General features: G+C 43.4%; 1 protein-coding gene and 1 long non-coding RNA gene across 3 annotated transcripts in view; one reads left to right on the forward strand and one right to left on the reverse strand.

The window, feature by feature from the left end:
• LOC132330062 (VPS10 domain-containing receptor SorCS1) overlaps positions 1-8,564 on the reverse strand; it is a 258,913-nt gene extending 250,349 nt beyond the window's left edge. The window contains exon 1 of one of the 2 annotated variants that reach the window (XM_059851936.1): positions 7,935-8,564. In XM_059851936.1, coding sequence (XP_059707919.1) covers positions 7,935-8,564 — 630 coding nt within the window. The remainder of the gene's footprint in view (positions 1-7,934) is intronic. The other variant, XM_059851937.1, reaches the window with a different exon arrangement.
• Positions 8,544-12,842, forward strand: LOC132330063 (uncharacterized). The gene is made up of 3 exons (XR_009487218.1): positions 8,544-8,679; positions 10,108-10,236; positions 10,556-12,842. It is a non-coding gene; the product is annotated as an uncharacterized LOC132330063 (long non-coding RNA).
• The last annotated feature ends 8,935 nt before the right edge of the window (positions 12,843-21,777 follow it).

Here is a 21,777-nt window from a genome sequence, read left to right on the forward strand (position 1 = left end):
GATGTGAACACTGACCACTGTCAGTGGCTGGGACATGGTGGTGTAAGTTATCATCAAAAGCTTCCCATTTGTAGGTAAACAGCTTCCACCCCAAAAGCCCAGATGATATGAGGGATTATCTCTGGACTTTTCCCAAGAGGACAAGAGAAATCACAAGGTCCATGACTCCCTTGGCCTTCCTGCCCCTGCAGAAGCAGTTCTGCCCCAAACACAGCACAGGGAGAGTGCACAGAAGGCCCTGTGCTGGTTTGGGCTGCTCCCATTGGAGATGCCTGGCACTGACATCCCCCCACAGCTGCTGGAAGAGCTGCAACTTCCCTCCTTCTTCCATCTAAATCTCCACCTGTTTGCTCAGGCTCCTGCTCCCCGCTCACCCACATCAGGGGCACCTCATGTGCTCTGCCATGGCAGCACAGGGCAGTGCAGAGGCAGCTCCAGCAGCCAGAGTGCAGTCTCAAGAGAACACTCCACCACTGAGAGACACGATGGGAGGTTAAATTAAGTTCTTACAGACCCTCTAAAAGGAAGAAATTACATTTTAGGACATATCCTAAAATATCCTGTTCCTTCTGAAAGTACTTTTATGTTCCCCAAGGAGAGAAAGTACAGTACTAAGTAAAAGTGTTATTGTGTTACCAGCACTGAGAATTAGGGATTAAGGGCTCTTACATTAACTGTTGTTTGATTTAAGATACAGCCAAAAAAAATTCCAAGTGGCACAAAAATCATTTTACTGCATCAACTTTTATATGCATTTAAAATTCAAAAATAATTACTTTATCACCCAGTGCTGCCATTTGAATTGGAATCAAGGTCCATTTTCATTTAACACAGAAATGTCAATTAGAGCTCTGGGAGTCATTTATTTTTTGGTTTGCTGGCCAGGTATAAAAAAATAATTGAGGAAAAAAAGCACCTTGTGTCAGTCTTAATTTTTTTTCCTCCTTGGAAATGTAAACCTGAATGCAGCTTTGCAGAAGAGGATCACACAGCTTTTAAGATAACAGCAGTTTCCTAAATATAGGCAAAACCAGTTTGAGATGCTGTGCAATTCCCATACCTGGACATCAGGTAGGACACAGTTCCCACAGTTCCACAGTTCCCTTACTCTGTGAAGCAGCAGCCTGGGTAATGCCATCTCAGGTGTCCAGCACACCGAATCAAGGTTTTTGTATCACTGGATCATTTTAAAATGTAGACTATAAGAATCGGAAATCTGTTCCAAAAATCCTGCCTGATTCAAAACCAAAAAAAGCTGCATCTAAACTTTCACGACTTGGGCTTGTTGAGGGCTATTTCTCAGGAGCCTTGGAATCAAAGGAAAATCAGTGTGAACCTACAAAACGCTCTGGCCAAGCTACAATAGCATTTTCCAGAGAAAGAACTCTTTAATGGGGCAGTTTCATTCCCCTGGCTGGAGCTCTGCACAACGCAAGGGTTGTATTCACTCTGACATGGTATGAAAGGCCCAGAGGATGTGAGATTGTCCAAGGCCAATGCTGACTTGCAGCCCTTCATATGTAAAGCTGTGTCACAGGTGAATGGGTCTCTAAGCCCTCCAGAATGAATTAAGGACTTCTGACCTCCTGGCTTCCCCCTCTGGACTGACCTCACCGTGGTCACCAGGTTAGGGAAACACAAATGTCTTACCTGGAGCCAGGAGGAAAGGGAGAAACCCATTTTCTGTTCTAAAGTAGTGTATTAAGAAGATTGAAATCCATAACCCGATTGCTTTACACAGTTTATAGCCTCTCCATATTGCAAGAATGCCAGTTGCAACTGTCAGAGCTCTTCCATTATTCTCCTTAATCTCCCCTTGTGATGGGATTTGCATATCCCACCTGTCAGTGGCAGAAGCTCCTCACCATCTCCCAGACTCTTTCACAGAGACCAGCATCACACAATGACAAGCCTTTCTTCCAGCCCTCACAGATTCTCTTTCACTTACTGCTTTCTCTCAGAGCATGGCTCTTCTTATTAACAATGTCCCATGTATCCTATTTCATATTCTGTATATGAAAAGCCTATGTTTTATCCAGTCAAGAAATATATCTATATATCTAGAGATGGATTGCAACACAGAAGAAAGAAATATTATGGCTGTTGAGTCATTTTTTTGAAAAATCAAGCACACACACAAGAAAATAAATACCAAAAAACCTCAAGACCTCTGGTTAAAGGAATAAAGTCCTACTCAGTTACAGGAAATTTAGAGAAGGTTTCATATCTAGAATAGATGTGAAGTATTTTATTATCTAACAGTACTAAATATAATCAAGACAAAAATTTGAAACAAGAGATTCTAGCAATATTTTAATTTGATTTGATTTTTTATTTTGGTTTAAATTCCCATTTTTGTTCTCTCACATTTTATTCAGCTGTTCCAAAATATATTCTCAGTAGCTCTAACAAGAGATTAGCCTGAAACAGTCTCAGCATCCGGTGCATTATACTCTTAATACTATTATATATTCTTGTAATTTGTACATAATACAGACTCCATCTCACTGAATTATATTAATGCCAACATCCTTCTTGCATGAATCTTTTCTGGCAGCTGTTTTCAGCACCCTAGGAATCAATCTCAATACGAAGAAACTGACACTGGGGTCACTCCTCACCGTGGTCTCACTGAGCATCTGGCTCTGGGCTCCACATCCACATTCATTACCTTAAAATTTCTCCTTCATAATGATTCAATTGCCATGGGAAGAAGGAAGTGATGGGCTATCACAGCATCAGGCAACAAAATGCTGGTCACTCATGGGATGATGCTGGTACTCCTGATAGTTTTACTTTGGAGCCACAGCTCTGCCAACAAGAGAAAGGCAGAGGCTATCAGCTATATCATCTTGTATGAATATGACATTTGGGCAAAGTCTCCAAGTGAGATGTGAAAAAAAAAAAAACATTTTGATCATGGTCCCCCATTCTGGACTGAACAGAACACTGGCAATTTAAGGTACTTCATTCATGCCTTTACTGCCTCACTTGTAAAAGACAAAATATTTGTTATCATCTTCATTCATCAAAAGCAAAAATCAGATTCAAATTAGAGTTCTTGGGAACCTGACTCCTAGAAATTCAGAGTTCACCGTCCAAAACCTGTTGTACAAGCTGATACAGAAAGAAGAGTGCTTGCTTGATTTAGCAAACCAGAGGCTGAAAGGGAATATCATCACTGCCGGTAAAATGATTCCAGGGAATGTAAGTGCCAGGGAGGGAAAATAACTTCAATTAAAAGGAACACACACAAATGAAAAAAAAATTAATCTAAATTGCCCAATGGCAACATTAGAACAGAAATCAGAGTAGTTTCCAACAGTCAGAAGAAAAAGGCTCGGAACAGCTACACAAAAAGGAAGAAGGAAACAGAAGGGTGAAGAATGGAAGGATGTACATGTTTTAGTTTGATCAGTCATGGCTGTTGGATGCAGTACTATATGCCATTCTTGAAATTCTTCATTTACATAGATCTAAGCACTTCAGCTGAAAATCCAACAACAGTTTATTCACAATTACTTTGTCCAGGACAAAATACAGTGCATTGGAAATACACAGATGCATCATTATTCTGCCTTACCTGTGCCCACTTTGTCCTGTCAGTAACATTAAGTAACATCTTGCAAACAATACCTAATGCAGAGTTTCATCTTGCCTAAAAGCTCTCCCATAAGAGACCTAACTCTTCCACTGCTGTCTGTTGTAATCACCTGACAAGAGCAATGATGACCTTGCAGGCTTCATCCTGCACTGGACCCTTCAGCTGTATCAATTTCTGCTGTGGATGGAATATAAAACCTGTCTGGCCATGGTTGTTTTGAGACACCTCTGTGTCTCTATCAGTCTGATGAGGATCTGCTGCTGTAGAGGACCTATGAGAAGCTCAGCTTTGTTTTTCCCCCCATGTAAATCACATAAGCTTGAACCAGCTGTTTAAAGGTATCATGCTCACATATAAGCCAATCCCCAGGTATAAGGCCAAGTACATGCTCAGATTCTCTGCCACACAATTTGCAATCTACACCAACATCCAGCCCAGGAGAGCACTTGGTCCAGTGCAAGGCAACAGTAAACTGCTATTATAATAAATGACTGGGGAACCCATGTTGCTTTCTTTCACAGCACCACATTATAGCACCAGCTGTAGCACCAAGGCACTCACTCAATCTCCTTTACCTTTCAACCTTCTCCAATTATTTTTTTTTTTCTTTCTCCAGAATACTTTCAAATTAACAAATAAGGCACTGATCTTGCTCCAAGCCAGCTTAGGACAGAAGCAGTCTTCATTTTTTGTATGCCCTGCAAAGCATCTCTATCCCAAAAGCTCATTATGGGCATCACCAAGAGACTTGCTTCCCTCCATTAAAGCCAGGTCTCTCTTTTAGCTCCACACATAAATCTCTACCTAGCTCTTTTCCCCTAGTCTATAGCACGGCATTAAGGGAGCTATAGAGACTCCAAACCTACAGTGTCAGGACACACTGCATCAGCAACACACTTGGGATCTCCATGAGCTAGGAAACATGCCAACTTCCACACCATTGATGACATTTCTCAGTGGTGCAATAAGGCAGGAGATCTCACTTGAGTATCTGGCAGCAGAGATTTGAGAAAGATTTCAGTTCATATGAACTTTTACTCCAGTTTTATAGGGGCCAGTGGAAAGACACTCAGGATGTATCAATGCAGGTAAGTATTGCCAGGACCCACTTACAGACTCAATAGTCTAGGCTCTTATTTATTGTCAGAATGATTTTAGGCAAGGTGCTGGCTTGGGCCAGTTTACACCTCCTTGGATCATCCCAGCCAGTCCAGCACTCAGTGCAACCAGGGACCCTTTTCAGCACCCACTTCTGCTGCAGCCTCTCTTCTCTGACTTGCAGGCTGAAAGAGCTCAGGATTGTGGAGATGCAGGACAGCTTTGTGTGGCCTCACTCACCTCCACTGCAGTCAGAAAAAGCCTGAGGCCCACCTGTAATTTAACATAACACTGGATACACTCCTGATTTCATCCTCATCAATCATTTGACAAGCCACTCTTGCTACACCTATGCTCTCCTCTGGGGAACTCCTGCTGACTCCATCAGTGAAACAAGGTACACAGGAGAGATTAGAGGATATGTGAACTGTGTCACCTCAGATGAGCAGAGCGTGCTCCAAGTGTCTGGATGTAAATGTGGATCTGGAGAGCAAGCTGTCCAGGGAGTACCTAAAATCACTGATGAGCCAAAATAAGCACTGATCTAAAACAATTTATGTTGATGGAGTTAAACTTGGACAGCTTGTACTATTATTTATTATTGTTACTCTACTTGTAGCTTAGCATACAGCAAATTCAGAGCAAATGCCATCAGTTCAGTGGTGCACACACTCAATATAAAATCACAGCCAAGCCTGAGAGAAGCTGCAAATGCCCAGAAGAATCCCGTACAGAATTCAGGAGTTCTTTCTCCTCCACAGCAGCACTGCAATTATATCCACACCACTACCAAAATAAGGATACAAGAAACCACAGTGAGGCTGACAGGATAATGTACACTGCAATACAAAAACTTGATGGTGACAATACTTTCATTTTCCAGTTTTTCCACTTAACAGGATTTCAAATATTTTGAGCCTTATTTTTGTTTTTCCTGTCCTCACACAGATACTGCAAACTATGATCTTCACACTACCCCTCTGCCTGGGCAAAGGCAAAAGTTGTTTGACAGCAGCATTTCCAGAGCACAAAAGAATGAAAACGAGCAGAGGTGTGTTGCACCCCTGTGCCACAGCATGGAAACTCCAGCAGGAAGACAGCAGCTCTTGGAGTGCAGACAGGACACTGGGGTTTCACAGCATCCTCACAAGCAGCACATTGGAATCCTCTGCAACTTCCATGCAGGCAAAACTAAGGAAGCATTTCACCCCAAGCCCATCCCACTCCCAACTCCAGCAGTGATGGGAACCCAGAACCTCCACACAGCGACAACGGGTCGGTGCCACTTTGGGCTCCCTCTGAACGCACACCATCGCTTCAGCTGAGCCTGGACAAGCCTGTTGTGCATCCAGGTCCTGCTGGGGCCCAGCTTCAGTCTGTGTTGTGAGGGGGCTGCAAGCATAACATGAAACAGAACAGCACTGCCAGGGCCCCCGCAGTGAAGGGGGGAGCATAATATCCCTGTACACAATGCAACCTGCAGCTCTTTGGGAAGGACAGTCGCAAAATGTTTCCCGCTGAAAACATTTGTACACCAACACACTCAGAAAGTAAATCAGACCCTGACAACAGCAGCCCACACTACCACAGTGGGCAGAAACACATACACAAATATATGTGTACCTAAACACATATATAACAATAGATGGGTCTTGAAAAACGTACAGATGAAACATAATGGCAGTGACAGACCAGAGAAAGTGCTGCCTGCTGGATGGCTTTTTATATCAGAATCTTTTTTCTCAGCAAATGGGTCACTTGAAACCAGTGTCAGTCTCAATTCAATTTGTATGAACAGACCTGAGTTCCAACAAGGCAGCTTCTGTTCACACAACTATTTAAGAATAGTATAGCTGAGTTGTGAAGAAAGGGGAAAGTCCTTCAAAATGGAAATGACAACTATTCCCTTGTCAGCTAATTGATTAAAAACTTCCTGATGAGACCATAGAACCATGTCCCAATTAACTAGGGCTGAACCCCACGGTGAAGTCCTTACGCCATCCGCTGCAATTCTAAATTGAGTAGCTCAGTACAATCTATACCAAAAGGAATTCAAAATGACTAGACTATAATTTCAAAATGTTATCAGTCTCCTAGTACTGAAAGCTGAGAGGGAGGCCAAAGATTTCTACCAAGGAGCCAGAGACCTTCTGGCATTACAGTTGCAGACACCTCAGAGGAAAGCCTGAGTCCCTGTTTCTCCTGGGAACTTGTATGGGCAGCAGTCATGGAGTGGTGGCATCCCTTTCTCTCTCATTAGCATTCTGCTTGGTGTCTCTAAGAGGCAAAGTTGGAGAACCCAGACAGACAGATCCCTCCACTTCTGCTGGTCCACAAGTAGAGTTAAGGGCAGGCAGAGAGCACTCCAAGCAATTTACCCTTGCTTTCCCTGGGCCTCAGCCCTGAGCTCCAGGTACCACGGCAGCAGAGGCTGAAGGGATACAGTGCCAAGTTAACCTGGTAACTTTGATGTCGTAACTATGGCTCCAGCCTGGAAATCAGCTGCCTGCTTCTCTGGCCAGTTTTGTTCTGCTCGTCTCAAGTCAGGGCTGTTCTGATGCTATTCCTGAGACACATGCAGGTTATGAGGAAGAAACAAAACTCTCCTGTTTAACACCTTGGCGGCAAGAGGCAAAAAGCAGCTTTATCCCCTACGCAGAGACACCTCGGAGGCAAAGTCCTGAAGCCCTCCAGCTGATCTCCACATCAGCAGGGCCTGGGGATGAGCCCTCGGGCTGACGTGCCCACACAGCCCCCACAGCTGGCAGGAGGAGAAGCACCAGGAGAGGGCTTTCCCTGGGCATCCTTCCAGCTGAGCCTCCCAGGCGGCCCGTGAGCGTTATCCTGGGGAGAAGGCTGGATGCGAAGGTGCATCCCCCTAAAGAGACCCTTCCCGTCGCGCCGCGGGCGGGGGCAGCGCTGGATCCCGCTCTGCTCCGGGGCGGGGGACAAGGGGGCCGGGAAGGGGATGCGCTCAGCGGGCGGGCGGGTAGCGGAAACTTTTTCTACTCCACAAGAATGGCCCTTTTGAAGCCCTTCTGCCCCACTGCACACTGCTAAGCGAAGCCAATCTCCAGCGCCCGGAGGCGCAAAATCCCCTTCGAAGAAGAAAAACCCAGCATCCCCCCACCCCCGATTACACACACACGGGGGAGCGGGGGGAAGAAAAAGAAGAGAAAAGGGGGGGAAATAAGGAAAGCACGGAGGAGCGGCCCCCGCCCGCGGTACTCACGCTGCTGTTGTGGCCGGACCAGTGCACCATGGCCTGGTTGTGCGCCGAGTCGCCGGCCAGGGCGAAGGTGGTGCTGGCCAGCCGCAGCTCCTCCAGCCCGAAGCGGGCGGCGCCGCCGTCCCCCGGCTCCCGCCCCGCGGCGCCGCCCGGCCCCGGCCCCGGCCCCGCGGAGCCCCGCGGGCTGCGGCCCCAGCGCCGCCGCACCGAGCCCGGCCGGGGGGGGCCCGGCAGGGGTCGGTCCTCGGCCGGAGCCGCCGCTGCCGCCCGGGGACGGCGCTCCCCGGCCACTTTCTCTGGCTCGCTCGTCACTCGCCGTGTCTCCCAGCCGCTGAATTGCATCCCCGCGGAAGCAGGGGCGAGGGTCGCTGGTAGCCCGGCATCCTCCGAGCCGGCCTCTTGCCCTCTCTCACCTCCCTTCTCCCTGAGGAACCTCCTTTGCTCCTTTTCTCCTCTGTCGGTCCTCAAGTGCATCAGTAATCCCTGCTGCGGCTGCTGCTGCGGCTGCACCTGGGAACGGCAGGATCTGCAAGTTATTTCTGCACCGGTAAAGCCATAAGTGAAGAGGAAAAGCCATGTCCAGTACAGGAGAGCAACGTGCCAGGCTGGGTACCAGCCAGCAACTTTTTCCATCGCTGCCGACTGCTGATGAGTGCGAGGGAGAAAGAGCAAGAAGGAGAGCGCAGGAGCGAGGGAGCCGGGCGCTGCCGATTCAGCCGCCGCGGGGTAAACACGGAGAGAACTCCACGTAAAGTTTCAGACGCTTCTTTGCTAGATGCAGCCGAGGGGTAGAGATTGCTTTCTTCCCAGCTCTTTTCCCCCCTCTTGTTTCCTTTTACTTCTTTTGCACTTTTTCCTTTTGTCCTTTTCCCCCGTCTTCTTTCTTTCCTTTATTTTTTTTTTTTTCCCAAGACTGGTGTTGCTGATGAAGCTTGTGATGGAAGGCAAAGCCACAACCACACGGGGGAGGAGCTGATTTGAAATCAGAGAGAGAGGGAGAGAGAGAGGAGCGAATCCTGGCTGGTGATTTCTCCCGGCTGCCTCTGTGGAAGTCTCAGCTCGCTCCTCTCCCGCTCGCTCTCTCTCTGCTCCCTCTCACTTCGCCGCTTCTGCATCACACTCCTCCCGCAGCCGCCCGCCAGGCCGCCCCGTGCCTGTGTCGTGAGTGGCTGGTTATCACTCCCCCTCTCTCACACACGCTCCAACGACGGACTTACCCCAACTTTCAAACTCGTATCATCCCATCTCTTCCTCCCCTGTGCTTCCCGTCAGTTCAAACCCCTAAAGCCTGCTCCCCAGCATACTGAAACTTCCGCACCTCGACTGGAAGCAGATGTGCGAAGTGGAGGAACAGTACATGCGTGTGTGTATAGTCTTCCCAGAGGAAATGTTTTAATTAGAATAATTAAGTGGCCTTAAAGGTCTGAGAAAATAACTCTTTCTCTCTCCTCCCGTGACTGGTGTAAGTGCACTGGAGCAGCTCAGAACAGGCACCTGTGCTTGCTTTTACAGAGGGAAAGTCGCATTTCTGCCCTCTGTTCTCTCCCCCGCTTGTGCTTCACTGTACTGTCGTGTACAGTAGCTGCCGATGCTTAAATAAATCACTCATGCACGGCAGAGATGTACCCACATAAATGCTGATGGAGACAGGGACAAGCTTTTGGAAATGAAATGACAGCACTTGGTGGAGAGGGAGATTCCCCTCCAGCGGTTTATCAGCAGAAAAAAAAAAAAAATCCTTGTTGCTTTAGCTGTCTCTCACGCTTTTAGGACCAGCAATTTCTCCCGCAGGAGCTGTGCTCCTCTCTCGGTAGATGTCCTCCCCGCAGGGGGAGCAGTAACAGTGGTGGCCGGAGGAGATCACCCGGCGCTGCCTGCTGAGCCTGGTGTCTGCAGGCCACGGGAGCTGCTGGTCCTGACCACAGACAGCACTGCTGGTTACTGCCTACACAGCAGGACAGGGCCCTGAGCTTTGTCAGGCACTTCCAAATGCCCACAGCCGTGAAAACTGGAGGGAATTGAAAGCTGTTCCACTGGAATTTTATTCCATCCCCGTCTGCCTGCTCCCGCTCATTCCCATTTGATTTACGGGAGAGTTTATTTTTTAATTAATATTTTTAACATTTCCTTCCTGACACAGAAGACCTTATTGATTTTTTTTTTTTTTTTTTGGCAGGGCATTTCAGAAAACGATTTACAGATTTGTTCCACATTCTTCTAGAGCTTTCACTCAAATGCTCACTGGTGGCACGTCTTGGGATATTAGCACAGGACCAGAGGTGAAGGGAGACTCACAGTAATTCAGGTTGGGCATAACTTCATGCTGCTTACAACAATGATGGATTGTCTGCAATGTAACCACCTGACCTCAGCTAAATCTAGCAATTAACTGCATACCTGTTTCCACATCTCCCAGCTAAATGGTTACTATTAGTTACAGCCTGTCGGGTAATAACAATAATTAACACTCACGCTTAAACAGCTCCTTTCCTTTACTAAGCCCAAAACTTCTCACAAAGGCCCCTTTTGGAGGAAACTGAGTCAAAATATGATCAGCAGAGTAGTAATGATTGGAGGTGGAGCTACCTTGTTTTCAGCCGAATCCTTTTTCTTCTATTTTACAGATTGACCAGGTGGATCTATCCCAGAGGATCAACTAAAAAGTGTCACCTTCCCAGCACAAGTCTCTTAAGGAGGCTTTAATCTAAGGAATGAAATTCAGGGACGAGTAGGTGAGACAGAAAAAGAACTTGGAAGAAGGAAATTAGTAAGAGGTCAGAGGAAATTTCTCTTGGGACTGTAATAGAGGTTTGAATGTCAGTGAGTGGCTAAGGCTAAGGAGAGAAACAATAGAGCTGTCTCATTTAGGCAGATGATTATCTCTGCGTTGTGATGAGTGGCCATCCAGTGATAGGGATGGAGCACACCTTATGCAGTGTGAACACACTACACCTGCTGAGCTCTTCAGCAAATGCCCAAGAATCAGTCATGGAGAGAAAACACTGAATCCAGCCTGAGGACCACAGTCACATTTTCCACCTTAGACCTTGTTGGGTGGACACAGGACAGACACATACAGTATGAGCCTTCCCCTGAGCCCTGTTTTCAGGAATTATCAGTTTAGGAGATTGTAACAGCAGAAACTGCACTTGATCCCTAACTTTTAATAAGTAATAATGTAGTAGGACTTTAATGGACCTGTCTTCCCAAAATTTGTCTAATCTGTATTTATACTCTTAGTGTCTGAGGCAAGCTGTGATAGTCAAGTTTACAATCTGATTATGTGTACTTTTGAATACTCATGGTCTGCACTTATCTGAGAGAGAAATTTTAAATCGCTGTAATCTAATCTTGCTGCCACCCATCTTTTGCCACAGATGATGTGATGACTGAGCTGTCAGAGATAAGAAACCAGGGTCTTTGGCACAAAAGAATAATCTGCTGTCCTTTGATGTAAGGGATAGCTTTCTCAGTTGGGAGCAGGGATTGAGTTCCTGTACTCAGACAAAAAGAATCTGGTGTGATGTGACTGAACTCCATGGCTGTGCCCGGAGAAAGGAAAGGCTGCATTCATTGGTACCCACTCCTGAGGCACCACCTGATCTGATATTTCAGTACCACATGTGCAGCTCCAGCATCTGGTGAGAAGGTGTTTTTCATGAGAGCTGCTACACTACCTGGTCAGGAGACTGTTCGGGTTCACATGTTGCCTGGAGAGAGGAGATATGAGCAAGCCATAGGAACCATGGAAGAGGAGGCAGGCATAATTAAAATTGCAGGTTTTAGCTGGCCTCTTCAGCCTCTGCCTTTGCCAGGATGAGCAGTGGCTGGGGGTTTTCATCTGCACCAGGGGAAGTACCTCAAAGCCAGTGATCTGCACATACACAAGAGTGTTGGGGGAGTTTCTTGCTTCTCGGTTCAGGAAGAATAAACTCAAATCTAGGGTAGGAAGTAGATGCCATTTCTAGGTATATGTTGCAGTGGAGCAAGCTTTTTCCTCAGGATTTATATAGCCTTGAGAGGAGAAGCAGGAACAGCTTGAAACGTGGATGAGTACACAAATCTTCACTTGGGACTGGGCAGGTTCTGAGACAGGTGGAAATATGGGCTTGGTCAAGGACATAAATCCTTATGACAGTGATTGCAATAATCTGCCATCTGCAGGAATCCTTTCCCCTGGAGTGTTTCATACTCGCAATCAGAGACTACTTTTGTGAAAAATGTGGTCCTGAGAGATTTCCTGGCTCCACAGCATTCCTGTCTCCTGAAACATGCTAGACGATGCACCCTGTGTGATGGAAGCACCTCAGGGACTGTGCCAACACTGCCTGTGCTGTGATGGAAGGAAGGGAGAAAAAGGAATGAAAGAGGATACAGAGAAGGAAACAGAATTGGGTGGGCTTAACCAGCTGAGTTTTTAGTATGAGGCAGGGGCCTAACATAGCCTGGCCTTTTGTGAATCTGAATGTCTTTTAGGCAAAGGAGTATAATCTTTACCTAGTAAATGTTTGTATAATCAGGATTTTTTGAATCTACACTCATTTTAAATAATGGCTTTTCTCAGAGAAGACTGTGTAATGCAGGGAGACCAAGAAGAACACTGCTCCATTGATTCCTATCAAGCCATGGTGAGTGATGAATACTGTAGTTTGACATTACACATAATTCCCCCAAACAGAATCTGTTTGAAAAAATAAAAACAAACAAATCAGGATACAACAGGTCTTGTTGCAGTTTCCCTTGGGGGGAAAAAAATTACTTTCAGCTGTAAATATCACAAAAAAGTTGAGTGGTTTTTTTTGCTTTGTTTTGTTTCGTTTTCTAAATAGGGTTTGGATGCTTCATTCTTTAAATAAAACACAGACTAATTATATATATATCAAACCAACTACTTCCTAATGCTTCTTTATTTCTCTGAACAAATGGAAATTATTTATCCATATGGGTTATTTTGTACCAATAATAGGTAGATAATTGTTACATAGGTGTTATTATAAATAAATCCCATTACTTATATTGGGGCAATGCATTTGACAAAAAGTGACCAAAATATTTGAAAAAAATCTGTAACTAAAAGAAAACCTCTATCTTCTTTCCACTGAGATTCATTTCCCTTCCTCAGACTATTTTTGGAAAGGTGATTGAACTATTTATTTTTGACACTAATAATTCCTCTAAATTAATTAACATGAAATCTCTCCTTTGTTACTCCACACAATCAAATGCCAAACCAGTGCTGTCCTAAAATTAGGCTGGTGCAGCTTTTAACAAGGGCTGCTATTCATCTGCAAATGTGTTGCAATTTTGCTTTAGTTGCCATAAATATTAACAGCGAGGGCTTTTTGTTCTTGAACTCCCTCTTGCTGCAGCCTGTTGCAAAGACTGAGGTTTAAAGTAATCTCAAGAAAAGTGCAAGAATTTGACTCTTTGTAACTTAGGGAGCTATTTTGCTTTTCTAAATCCTCAGATGGGGAATTCATCCATTCATGTATCTGGCAAGAAGGCTGGGGGCTGAGCAGATTCAGTCAGTGGGATTGCCTCCAAGTACAGGAAGGTGCTCAGCACCAGTACCTGGTTGCAGTTTTCCTCAAAACCTGTTTATATTGAAGTATCTAGTTATGCTTGTTAGCCAGCATCTCTCTCTGAGGACAGTAGGACTTGTCTGGATTTTCTCCTCTGGAAATTCTCTTATGTAATTCCTCTGTTTCACTTCCATTTCTGGATCCAGAGTGTTTTTACACCATCCCACCAACCACAAATGGGACAGCAAATCCCACACTCATAGTACAGGGTCTGCTTTTTACTGTCTGGGCTCAGACCTCCTTCCTGCTCTTGCAGCTGCAGATATTCCCTGGGCCAGCTGTGCCCAGGTGATAAACCAAGGGTGGATTTGCCATGGGAGGAAGGGAGCATGTTACCCTCTCCAAAGAAGCTCCTACTCCCAGTCAGGTGCTGAAGCAATTGTCATGTGGCTGCACAACTACCATCTCTGTGCTGGTGTTGAATCCAGCACTCTTTGCCAGAATCCTGGGACTGAATCCTGTTTCTTCTTGTGTGACATCTGCTCCTGTGTGCTGGTCTTGAATTTCACTGTTGCAGTGATCCTCTCCCCTTGTGATCTGGACACATCAATCCATTGCCACCCTGTGCTCCTGAGTTTTGCTCCCATCAGTAATTACCATGGGATTTAGAAGAAAAAAGAAAAAAAAAAAAAAACCCACAGGCCACAGAAGACAGTGGGTGAGAAAATTTGCTGCTTGAAATTCCCAGCTGATTCTCTCTTGATCAGCTTTTGCAGCCTAAGAAACCTGGAAAGCTGCCCTGAAGAGCTGGTCTTAGATTCTGCTGGGTTTCATAGCTGGTTGAGTGCGAAGTAGAATTGCAAGAACTGCACTTACGTCAGGACTGCACATACTCAGCTGGTGCTCTGAGCTTGCAGCTGAGGAGAAACTGAGCTGGAGCTCACAGATAGAATGAGCTGTATTATACCAGCTTTGAAACTAGTAAATATTGGCAAAAGGAGGAAGCCTGAGGTGTATCTTGTAGTCAACTCCTTCACCACTGCCAATATGAATGATAACCACAGGGATGACCCAGCAATTGTCACATTTCATCCTGACTGTTTTAAAGCAACCCCATAATACCCAGAAGGTTTTTGCCATCAATAACTAAAATATATGCTGTGAACACTTCCAACCACATGAAAGGCAAGAATGCAACCAGGAAAAATGAGAATGAATTTAGAAAGCCATGCTTGACCAACCTGAAGGTCTTCAGCTACTAAACAGCTGACTGTTTTAACACTGGCTCCAACACAGTCTCATGGTAAACTGAGGATTATGGGCAGGTTTTAGCAATTGACAGAGCTGTACAAGTTTGTTGCATTACAAGTGCCAGCAACTGAGAATCAACTGACTAGGAAATTTCTGGGGTTTGCATTGGGGTTTCTCTTTGCAAATAAGGCAAACTGCATGTTCTAATGTAATGCTACTACCAGTGGTGGCACTCATTGCCAACAAAAACTGGCAACTGTTGTGCTATAACGTCCTAAATTTGGCCATGCTAGAAAAACTGGCCATTACTTGACTCTCTCTGTTGTTCCTGTGGGAATGTATCTATTCTATATCTGACTCTCAGCAAGTTCCTTTCTCTTCTTTTTGTTGTGTGGAGATGCAAACTGCAAACTTTTCTTTCCCTGACCAACAGAGGGTCTTTGCAGCTTGTTCACAATCATTTGCAAGGGGCTTACCTGTGTCCACTGAGTCATTTTCATTCCATCATCTTCTAGTCCTTTCCAGTTCCTCAGGAGAATCATGGCTGCTGGATGCCTCTGATTGTCTTTGCAACCTTGCAAATCTGCCATTTGAAGCAGACTGATCAAGTGCAGATAATAGTTTCCTGTGAACAATAAATACCAGTCAGAGCCTGACTAGCCTTCCACAGAGTCAAGATACTTCTATAACATAAATCTTAAAAGCCTAAAAGGCATAAAAATCATTTGTATTTTCTTCCTTTTTCAGAGAATGCTGAATTTCAGTTGTCACTGGGGAAGTTCACCTGACATTCTCTCAGCTCTGGGTTTATCTGCATTGACAGGACAATAAAAATTCTTGTCTATCACTCTCCCGCCGTCACCTTTGGCTTCTGCACTTGGTTGTGGAAGAATTTAATGGAGGTAAGAGAATAATGATGAAGAGAAAAAGATTACAAACTTAATGGCCTGTGAATGGTGTTTATAGTTTGTCATCGTTACAGATGGTGTTTTCTTGCTTGTGCACCTTGCTTGATTTCTCTTAGCCAGAAGTGTTGATGAAGTAGAAGTTCCAAGTACAACTAAAGATAAAATTCCTCATAGAAGAAAGAAACCTTTTTACTTTAAACTACCTTTTTACTGCAAGAAAAGTAAAAAATATGTGAAAAAAATGAGAACCCTTGAGGCTGATGGAAGATGTGAGCTTGCTCATTGACAGTATTTTATTTCAGAACTGAAAAAATGACCAGAAAAAAATTTCTGTGAGGCAACTCTGTCCTGCTTCACTGATGCATTGTTTCTTAAGTCATGGTCAGAAATCCTTTTCTGGAGACAGTTAGATCACTCACAGGTCAACCAGGAGAGCTTTCCATACACACACTCCCATGGTACACAATCAGGAGAGAAGGATCTGGTCATCAGTTAAACCTGTCCTCATTAATTCAGCCATTTCTCCTAAAACAAGGTGGAGGATATTCACATGAATTTTGCTGCTAGGTGATCACCAGGGCAGACATCCACATCTGAGCAGCACAGTGCCTAGTTAGAGACACCTTCCCAACTGGGGTATCTGTTTGGAAAGTTAATGTTAATAGGATCTATCTGGCCAGAATCCAAGGCAGATGAAGAAAGGGAATCTTCCTCTCCCCTTTTCTCCCTCCAGCCTGGCAGTTCCTTCAGCAGCTTCTCAGATCTGTGGCATCCAGCTGTGATTTTGTAGCTTGGTGGGACAGGGAGGGGTACTCCTTCTAAGGAGGGAGGAGGAAACAGTCATGAGACAGCTTGTCAGTCCTACCTTGGTGAGAAACTTCCAGAAGGAAGGAATTGGAATGGGTAGTGGAAAATCAGGAGAAAATGCAAAGGAAATATGTATTTCTTTGTTGTCAATCTTTTCATCAAGAATCGTGTAGGGAGTTTCAGGCTCCTGATGTCATGGGTTTATGCAAGATTATAAACATTCTTCCTTTGTTTTCTTCCCTTTCTTTTAAAAATATTAGAAAAAATAACTTCTTGTCTTAACTGTGGAGAACTGTATGAAGACAAAGCTCCTATTTGTTCTAAATATAATCTGAAGTGTTCCAAAAAACAAAGCCAAAGCAGTAAAATTAAACTATTCCACTCTAGCATTTCAAAAAAGGTTTCTCTTTCTTTTTTTGGTTTTTTTTTCTCTTTTAAAATAGTCTCTGGAGCTATTTTTGCCAGCCACAAAGTATTTTTTTTAAATATGTGTATTTAAAATAAATAAGTTTATCTGTAGATATATAAAAGAGAGACAATTTTTTTTTTTTGTATCTGGACAATCTGTTTCAATCACCTTGAAGCTAATATTAGATTTCTGAACCTCTTTGGTCCCTTTTTTTAACTCCATTTGGCATGGAATTAAAAAAAAAAATATTGCTTATATGATTTAAATTAATTGAGATGTTTTCCAGAACATATTACAATATAAAATAATTTATTCCATATTTTTGGTACTAGATTCTGTCTTGCTCACAGCTCTTAGCAGTTTATCTGGGACATCTGTGGGTGCAGCACCTGAAAGATTAAAGCTCACATACACATATTTGTTTCTGGTAAACAGGAAACTGAAAATATAATTTTAGGGTTAAACTTGAGATTAGGTATAAAATAACTCTATAAAATAATTTCAAAATAGTTTAAAATTATGTCAGATTTTTATCCTTGAACAAAAAAGAGAAAGAAATCCCCTCCTCATCAATAAAAAACCCTTTCATCTAGAAAAATGAGATTTATTGAATAAGGGTGATGAAAAAACAATAACTCTGTCAGTTTAATACATGTATACACAGACAAAGGTCAATAAATAGCCCAAGTAATGGAAGGAACTCATAAGCAATGCTTCTGCTGATTTCATTGCAAGCATTTCCTCAGATTACAGAGTATTGTTGCTTGTGTTTAATATCTATTCTCACATCGAGAAAGCTTAGGGGAAAAACTCCATTTGCATTTACTTTCATGCAATTAATAATAATTCAGGGTTTGTTCCTTTCTTATGCCAAAGCCATGCTTGCCAGTGTTTGCATCGTATGTTAGTCCAAGTCTGAATCACTCTGATTTTCCCCTCTCTTTGAAACAATGTTTGTTCAAAAGATATGAAGTGTGCTTCTCTTTTGTCTTCATTCAGCCCAGAGTAGTTCTTAGCATTTTGATCCAGACTCCTGGATATTCCATTTTAAAATGTCTTCAATTTTCCAGTCTGACCAAGTCTCCGTGTGCATTTTGGTTCCCTTGTGCCTGATTGCAATCAGTGGGAGTCTCATCATTGATTTCCATGGAATTTGGATCAAGTTCGTTTGCAGCATAACAGATATGTTTGCTGCAATGGAATAAGCCAGATCTCAGGGCAGCAACATCCAGGGAACTTGAGAGAACAAGGAATAAATTCAAGGTCTCTGATCTTGCTTGGGAGGAACCTAAGCAAGTCCTGGTTTATTAGTGGAGACTGCCCTAAACACATCTTGAGTGTCTGCTCTTTAACTGCAGTAAAAGCTTCTTTTCTCACTCAGGCACTCCCTGTAGTCAGCTCATTTTAATATTTTTTATGAAGCCTCTGTCTTCTGCAAAATTTCCTTCTCATGATTTCAAATAGTCATTGACACACTGGGTATTTTGGTGTTTTCAGCATCTGTTGACTCTTTGAGGTTCAAACTCTGTGTCTTTTATAGTTTGGTACTTCTTTCACTTTCCAAAAGAGGTAAAAAATTAAAAAACAAGGCATGGGTCCTGGATTGGTTTTTTGTTTTGTTTTGTTTTGTCAGGTAGGTGCATCATTCTGCACAATCTTATTGTGTCTTTGCTGTTGTTGTTTTTGCCAGACAACATAATTATCGTGATTGGTGGGTGGCCAACAAAGTTTTAATTAGATCCAGGGGGATTTGAGCAGGACTATGTATTAAAAAAAATGCAAAACAACGTTGCTAGAATTATTGGTTTTTATGTTGTGAGGCATCCTCTGTAAAATATGATGTTGCCTCTTTGCATTTCCAGTTCTGCCCTCTCTTCTGCCTTGCTCTTTCCCTTGGTTCACAGGGAGTGGTGAGCTGGCATTAACATCCTTACACTGAGCCAGCCCTGCCAAGCTGCTGCTGCTAGAAAATGTCCAGCAGCTCAGCCCCTGCCAAACAGAGCCATTGATCCTCCAGCTTGTGCCAGTTCAAAGGAGCATAGGATGCATATCCAGCTTTGTGGAAGGGCTGACAAGTGATTTGGGGCAGGCCGTTGGCATGGATATCAGTGAGCAGCACTGAAGGCAGGGAGAGAACTGCACTCAGGAGATCTTTCTGGCTGGTTATAGTTATTAGCTTTTGACTGGAAAAGGGCTGTTTTTTATTTATTCAGGAATCTAAAAATATCCTGGTAATGAATTAACCTGAACAGGGGGAGGGGGACAAAAAAACCACGCATATTGATTTTCTAAAAGCAGGCAGGAATGCTGTTATTTTCCAATTAACGTTCAGCATTAGAGAACAATCCAGCTGGAAAGAACCAGCTAAGCAATTCCAAGCTTTTTGCTTTCTGCACTTTTTCTAGTGATAGTTTTCTCATTTAACATCTTAAAAAAGAAAGATCCGAATAAAAATTTAGGCCATTTCTTTGGCTAATGGGGATTAACTTGTTGTGGGCTCCTGTGGCATGGCTATGGAATAACTATGGTACAAATCCAACTGTTCCTGCTGAATCAGAAGGCATGTTCATCTAATAAAGGCTGATCCTGCTCCAGTACTGGAGAAAAGTGTGAGACAAACCATCTGAATGCAGTATTCATGATAAGGAAGCTTTTCTATGAAACTCAGAGCAGGTCTGGGTTTCTGGTGAGAATTGTGATGAGTTCTTGTCTGATTTTGGCTGAGTCACCCTTTTATTTCCACATTTCTGTTTTATTCTGTCAGGTAAAGTGTGCGTGGCTCTTCCTTCTTATGGCTACTCAAGGCTCACCAGATTCAATAGTAAGCAATGAGTAAAAATGACATCATCAAATCCAGCCCCTTCAAGTCCCCTTTAGTGGCCACTGAGTGAATGTTTACAGCTGAATGCTGTGACCAGGAGCAGCTTCCACCACAAACCCAACAGGCAGCTCAGGGCCACACCACTGGCTCTCCACTGGATGCTGCAACTCATATTATGCACCCAGAGCAACGAGCACTGATAACAGGGAAGCAGACTGGAAGCAGGGAAATTGCCACTTTCTGAGTAAACATGTGCAAACACAGGTCAGCATACATTTGCATAAGTTGAGATCCTTACTTTTTAAACAGGTTTCTGAGGTTCTATCTGAGTTTTCAAGTTTTCTGTGCTTCCTGAATTTTTATCTTGCTCCCTTGCAAGTTGCCCTTTTCAAATTATTAACTTGTGCAGGGGTGAATTCTACTGAGTTTAAGCAACAGCAGAGGTCATCTGGCCAACAGCATATGCTGTATTTCCATGTGATTTGTTCCTTTTTTCCCAAGTGCTCCAGGGAATCTGGCTGCAGAAAGTCCATATTGGGACTTTACCTGGTAAACAAGTTGTGGAAATAAGTGCTGAAACAGAATTCAGCTTTCGTACATCTTGGACTTGGCAAAGCATTTGGAAAAACTACAAGCATGCATTACTGCTACAGTGAGACAGAAATTTTGCCAGATATTTCTGAACAGTTTTGCATAAATTTCAATATATATGTTCTTATTTAGTAAATGTTTATTTAGCTATCACTGTGGTTTTCCTTTAAGAGTCTAGGAAGGGCCCAGGGAGAGCGACAAAACCAGCAGCTTTTGCTGAGGGATGATTTGCCCCGCAGCCATACTATGTGTTTAGAGTCTGGAGACAAATTTTAGGGCCTGGATTTATTTATAGTGTTTAATAGTTGCTTTGATAATTATTTGTATGGGAGAGGAAAACAAATTCTCCAGATTAAAAACCATAAAGAAAGCTTGTTTGGATTAGCATGATCAACCGAAAGCATCCATTTGATTCTTGGTGTATATATATAATTTACTGAGCTGCAAAATAAACACACTCTACTGTTCCTCTGTTGAAGGCTCCAGCTGTAAATATTTCATTACTTTAAAAATGTGTTGCTATTAGATAGGTCTCTTAATATTCGGCAGAATCAAGTTTTAAGAAATAAAAGATAAAAAAACAAAATAAAATAAGATAAAATAAAATAAATAAAATGTAGTTTCTGTTTCCTGAAGAACCTTTTTTAAACATAAAGTTTCAATTGGGTGAAAATTACTTTGCCACCTGTTGGGTGCCAGCAGAATCATATGACAAGTAAGTAGGGGTTTTTTTATTAGCTTTGTAGGCATAATCAACCCCTGCTCTTATGAGTATAGGTGTAATCACATCATGACCTGGTCTGTTTCCCCCTGTCCTGCTTCCAGTTCATCATCACCTCTAAAGAAAATAGGTCTGCTCCTCATTATTACACAAGGGGACAAAGACTAGATAAGGAAAGGGGGAAATTCATCAGGCAAATAGAAACATCATCCACAACAGGAGAGAGAAGCAGAGCACAGACTCCCTCTGTTCATAAAGTACTGAAAATAGTCACAAGCAGCTTGGGAAAAAAGACTTGTGACAAAGGCTGGGGGGTTTCGTGACATCAGGGTCCCATGGGGCCATTATAGAAAGACAGGCAGTGACCTGGTGACACCAGCATTAGAGCTTTTCTTTATACAACCAGGACACTTCTGTGATCTTCCTGCCTTACCTGAAATGGACAAAACCCATGCTTTTGTAGAGGATTTCAGGATGATTTCTTCCTGACTTTGAAGAAGAAAAAAAAGAAGGAATTCTTTGGTGCTTTCCCATTGTTTGAGGGCTTTTTCTGGGGAAAAAAAACAAAAACCAAACAAAAAAAATAGCAAACAAAACCCAAAAAAACAACAAAACAACAAACAACCAAACAAAAGCACAAAAAACCCCAAACAACCAAAAAAACCCAAAAAAAACCTGAGGTGTTTAGGAAATTATTTGATGGTGTTGGGGTGGTTCTTTTTATTCAGGACTTTATGGGTTTTGCTGTCAAAATCCTGACACTGTAAGAACAGAATTAAATATGAGTTCATAAACACATAGGAAGATTTTTCTTCT

Source organism: Haemorhous mexicanus, chromosome 7 (assembly GCF_027477595.1).
Source record: "Haemorhous mexicanus isolate bHaeMex1 chromosome 7, bHaeMex1.pri, whole genome shotgun sequence".
Lineage (NCBI taxonomy): Eukaryota > Metazoa > Chordata > Aves > Passeriformes > Fringillidae > Haemorhous > Haemorhous mexicanus.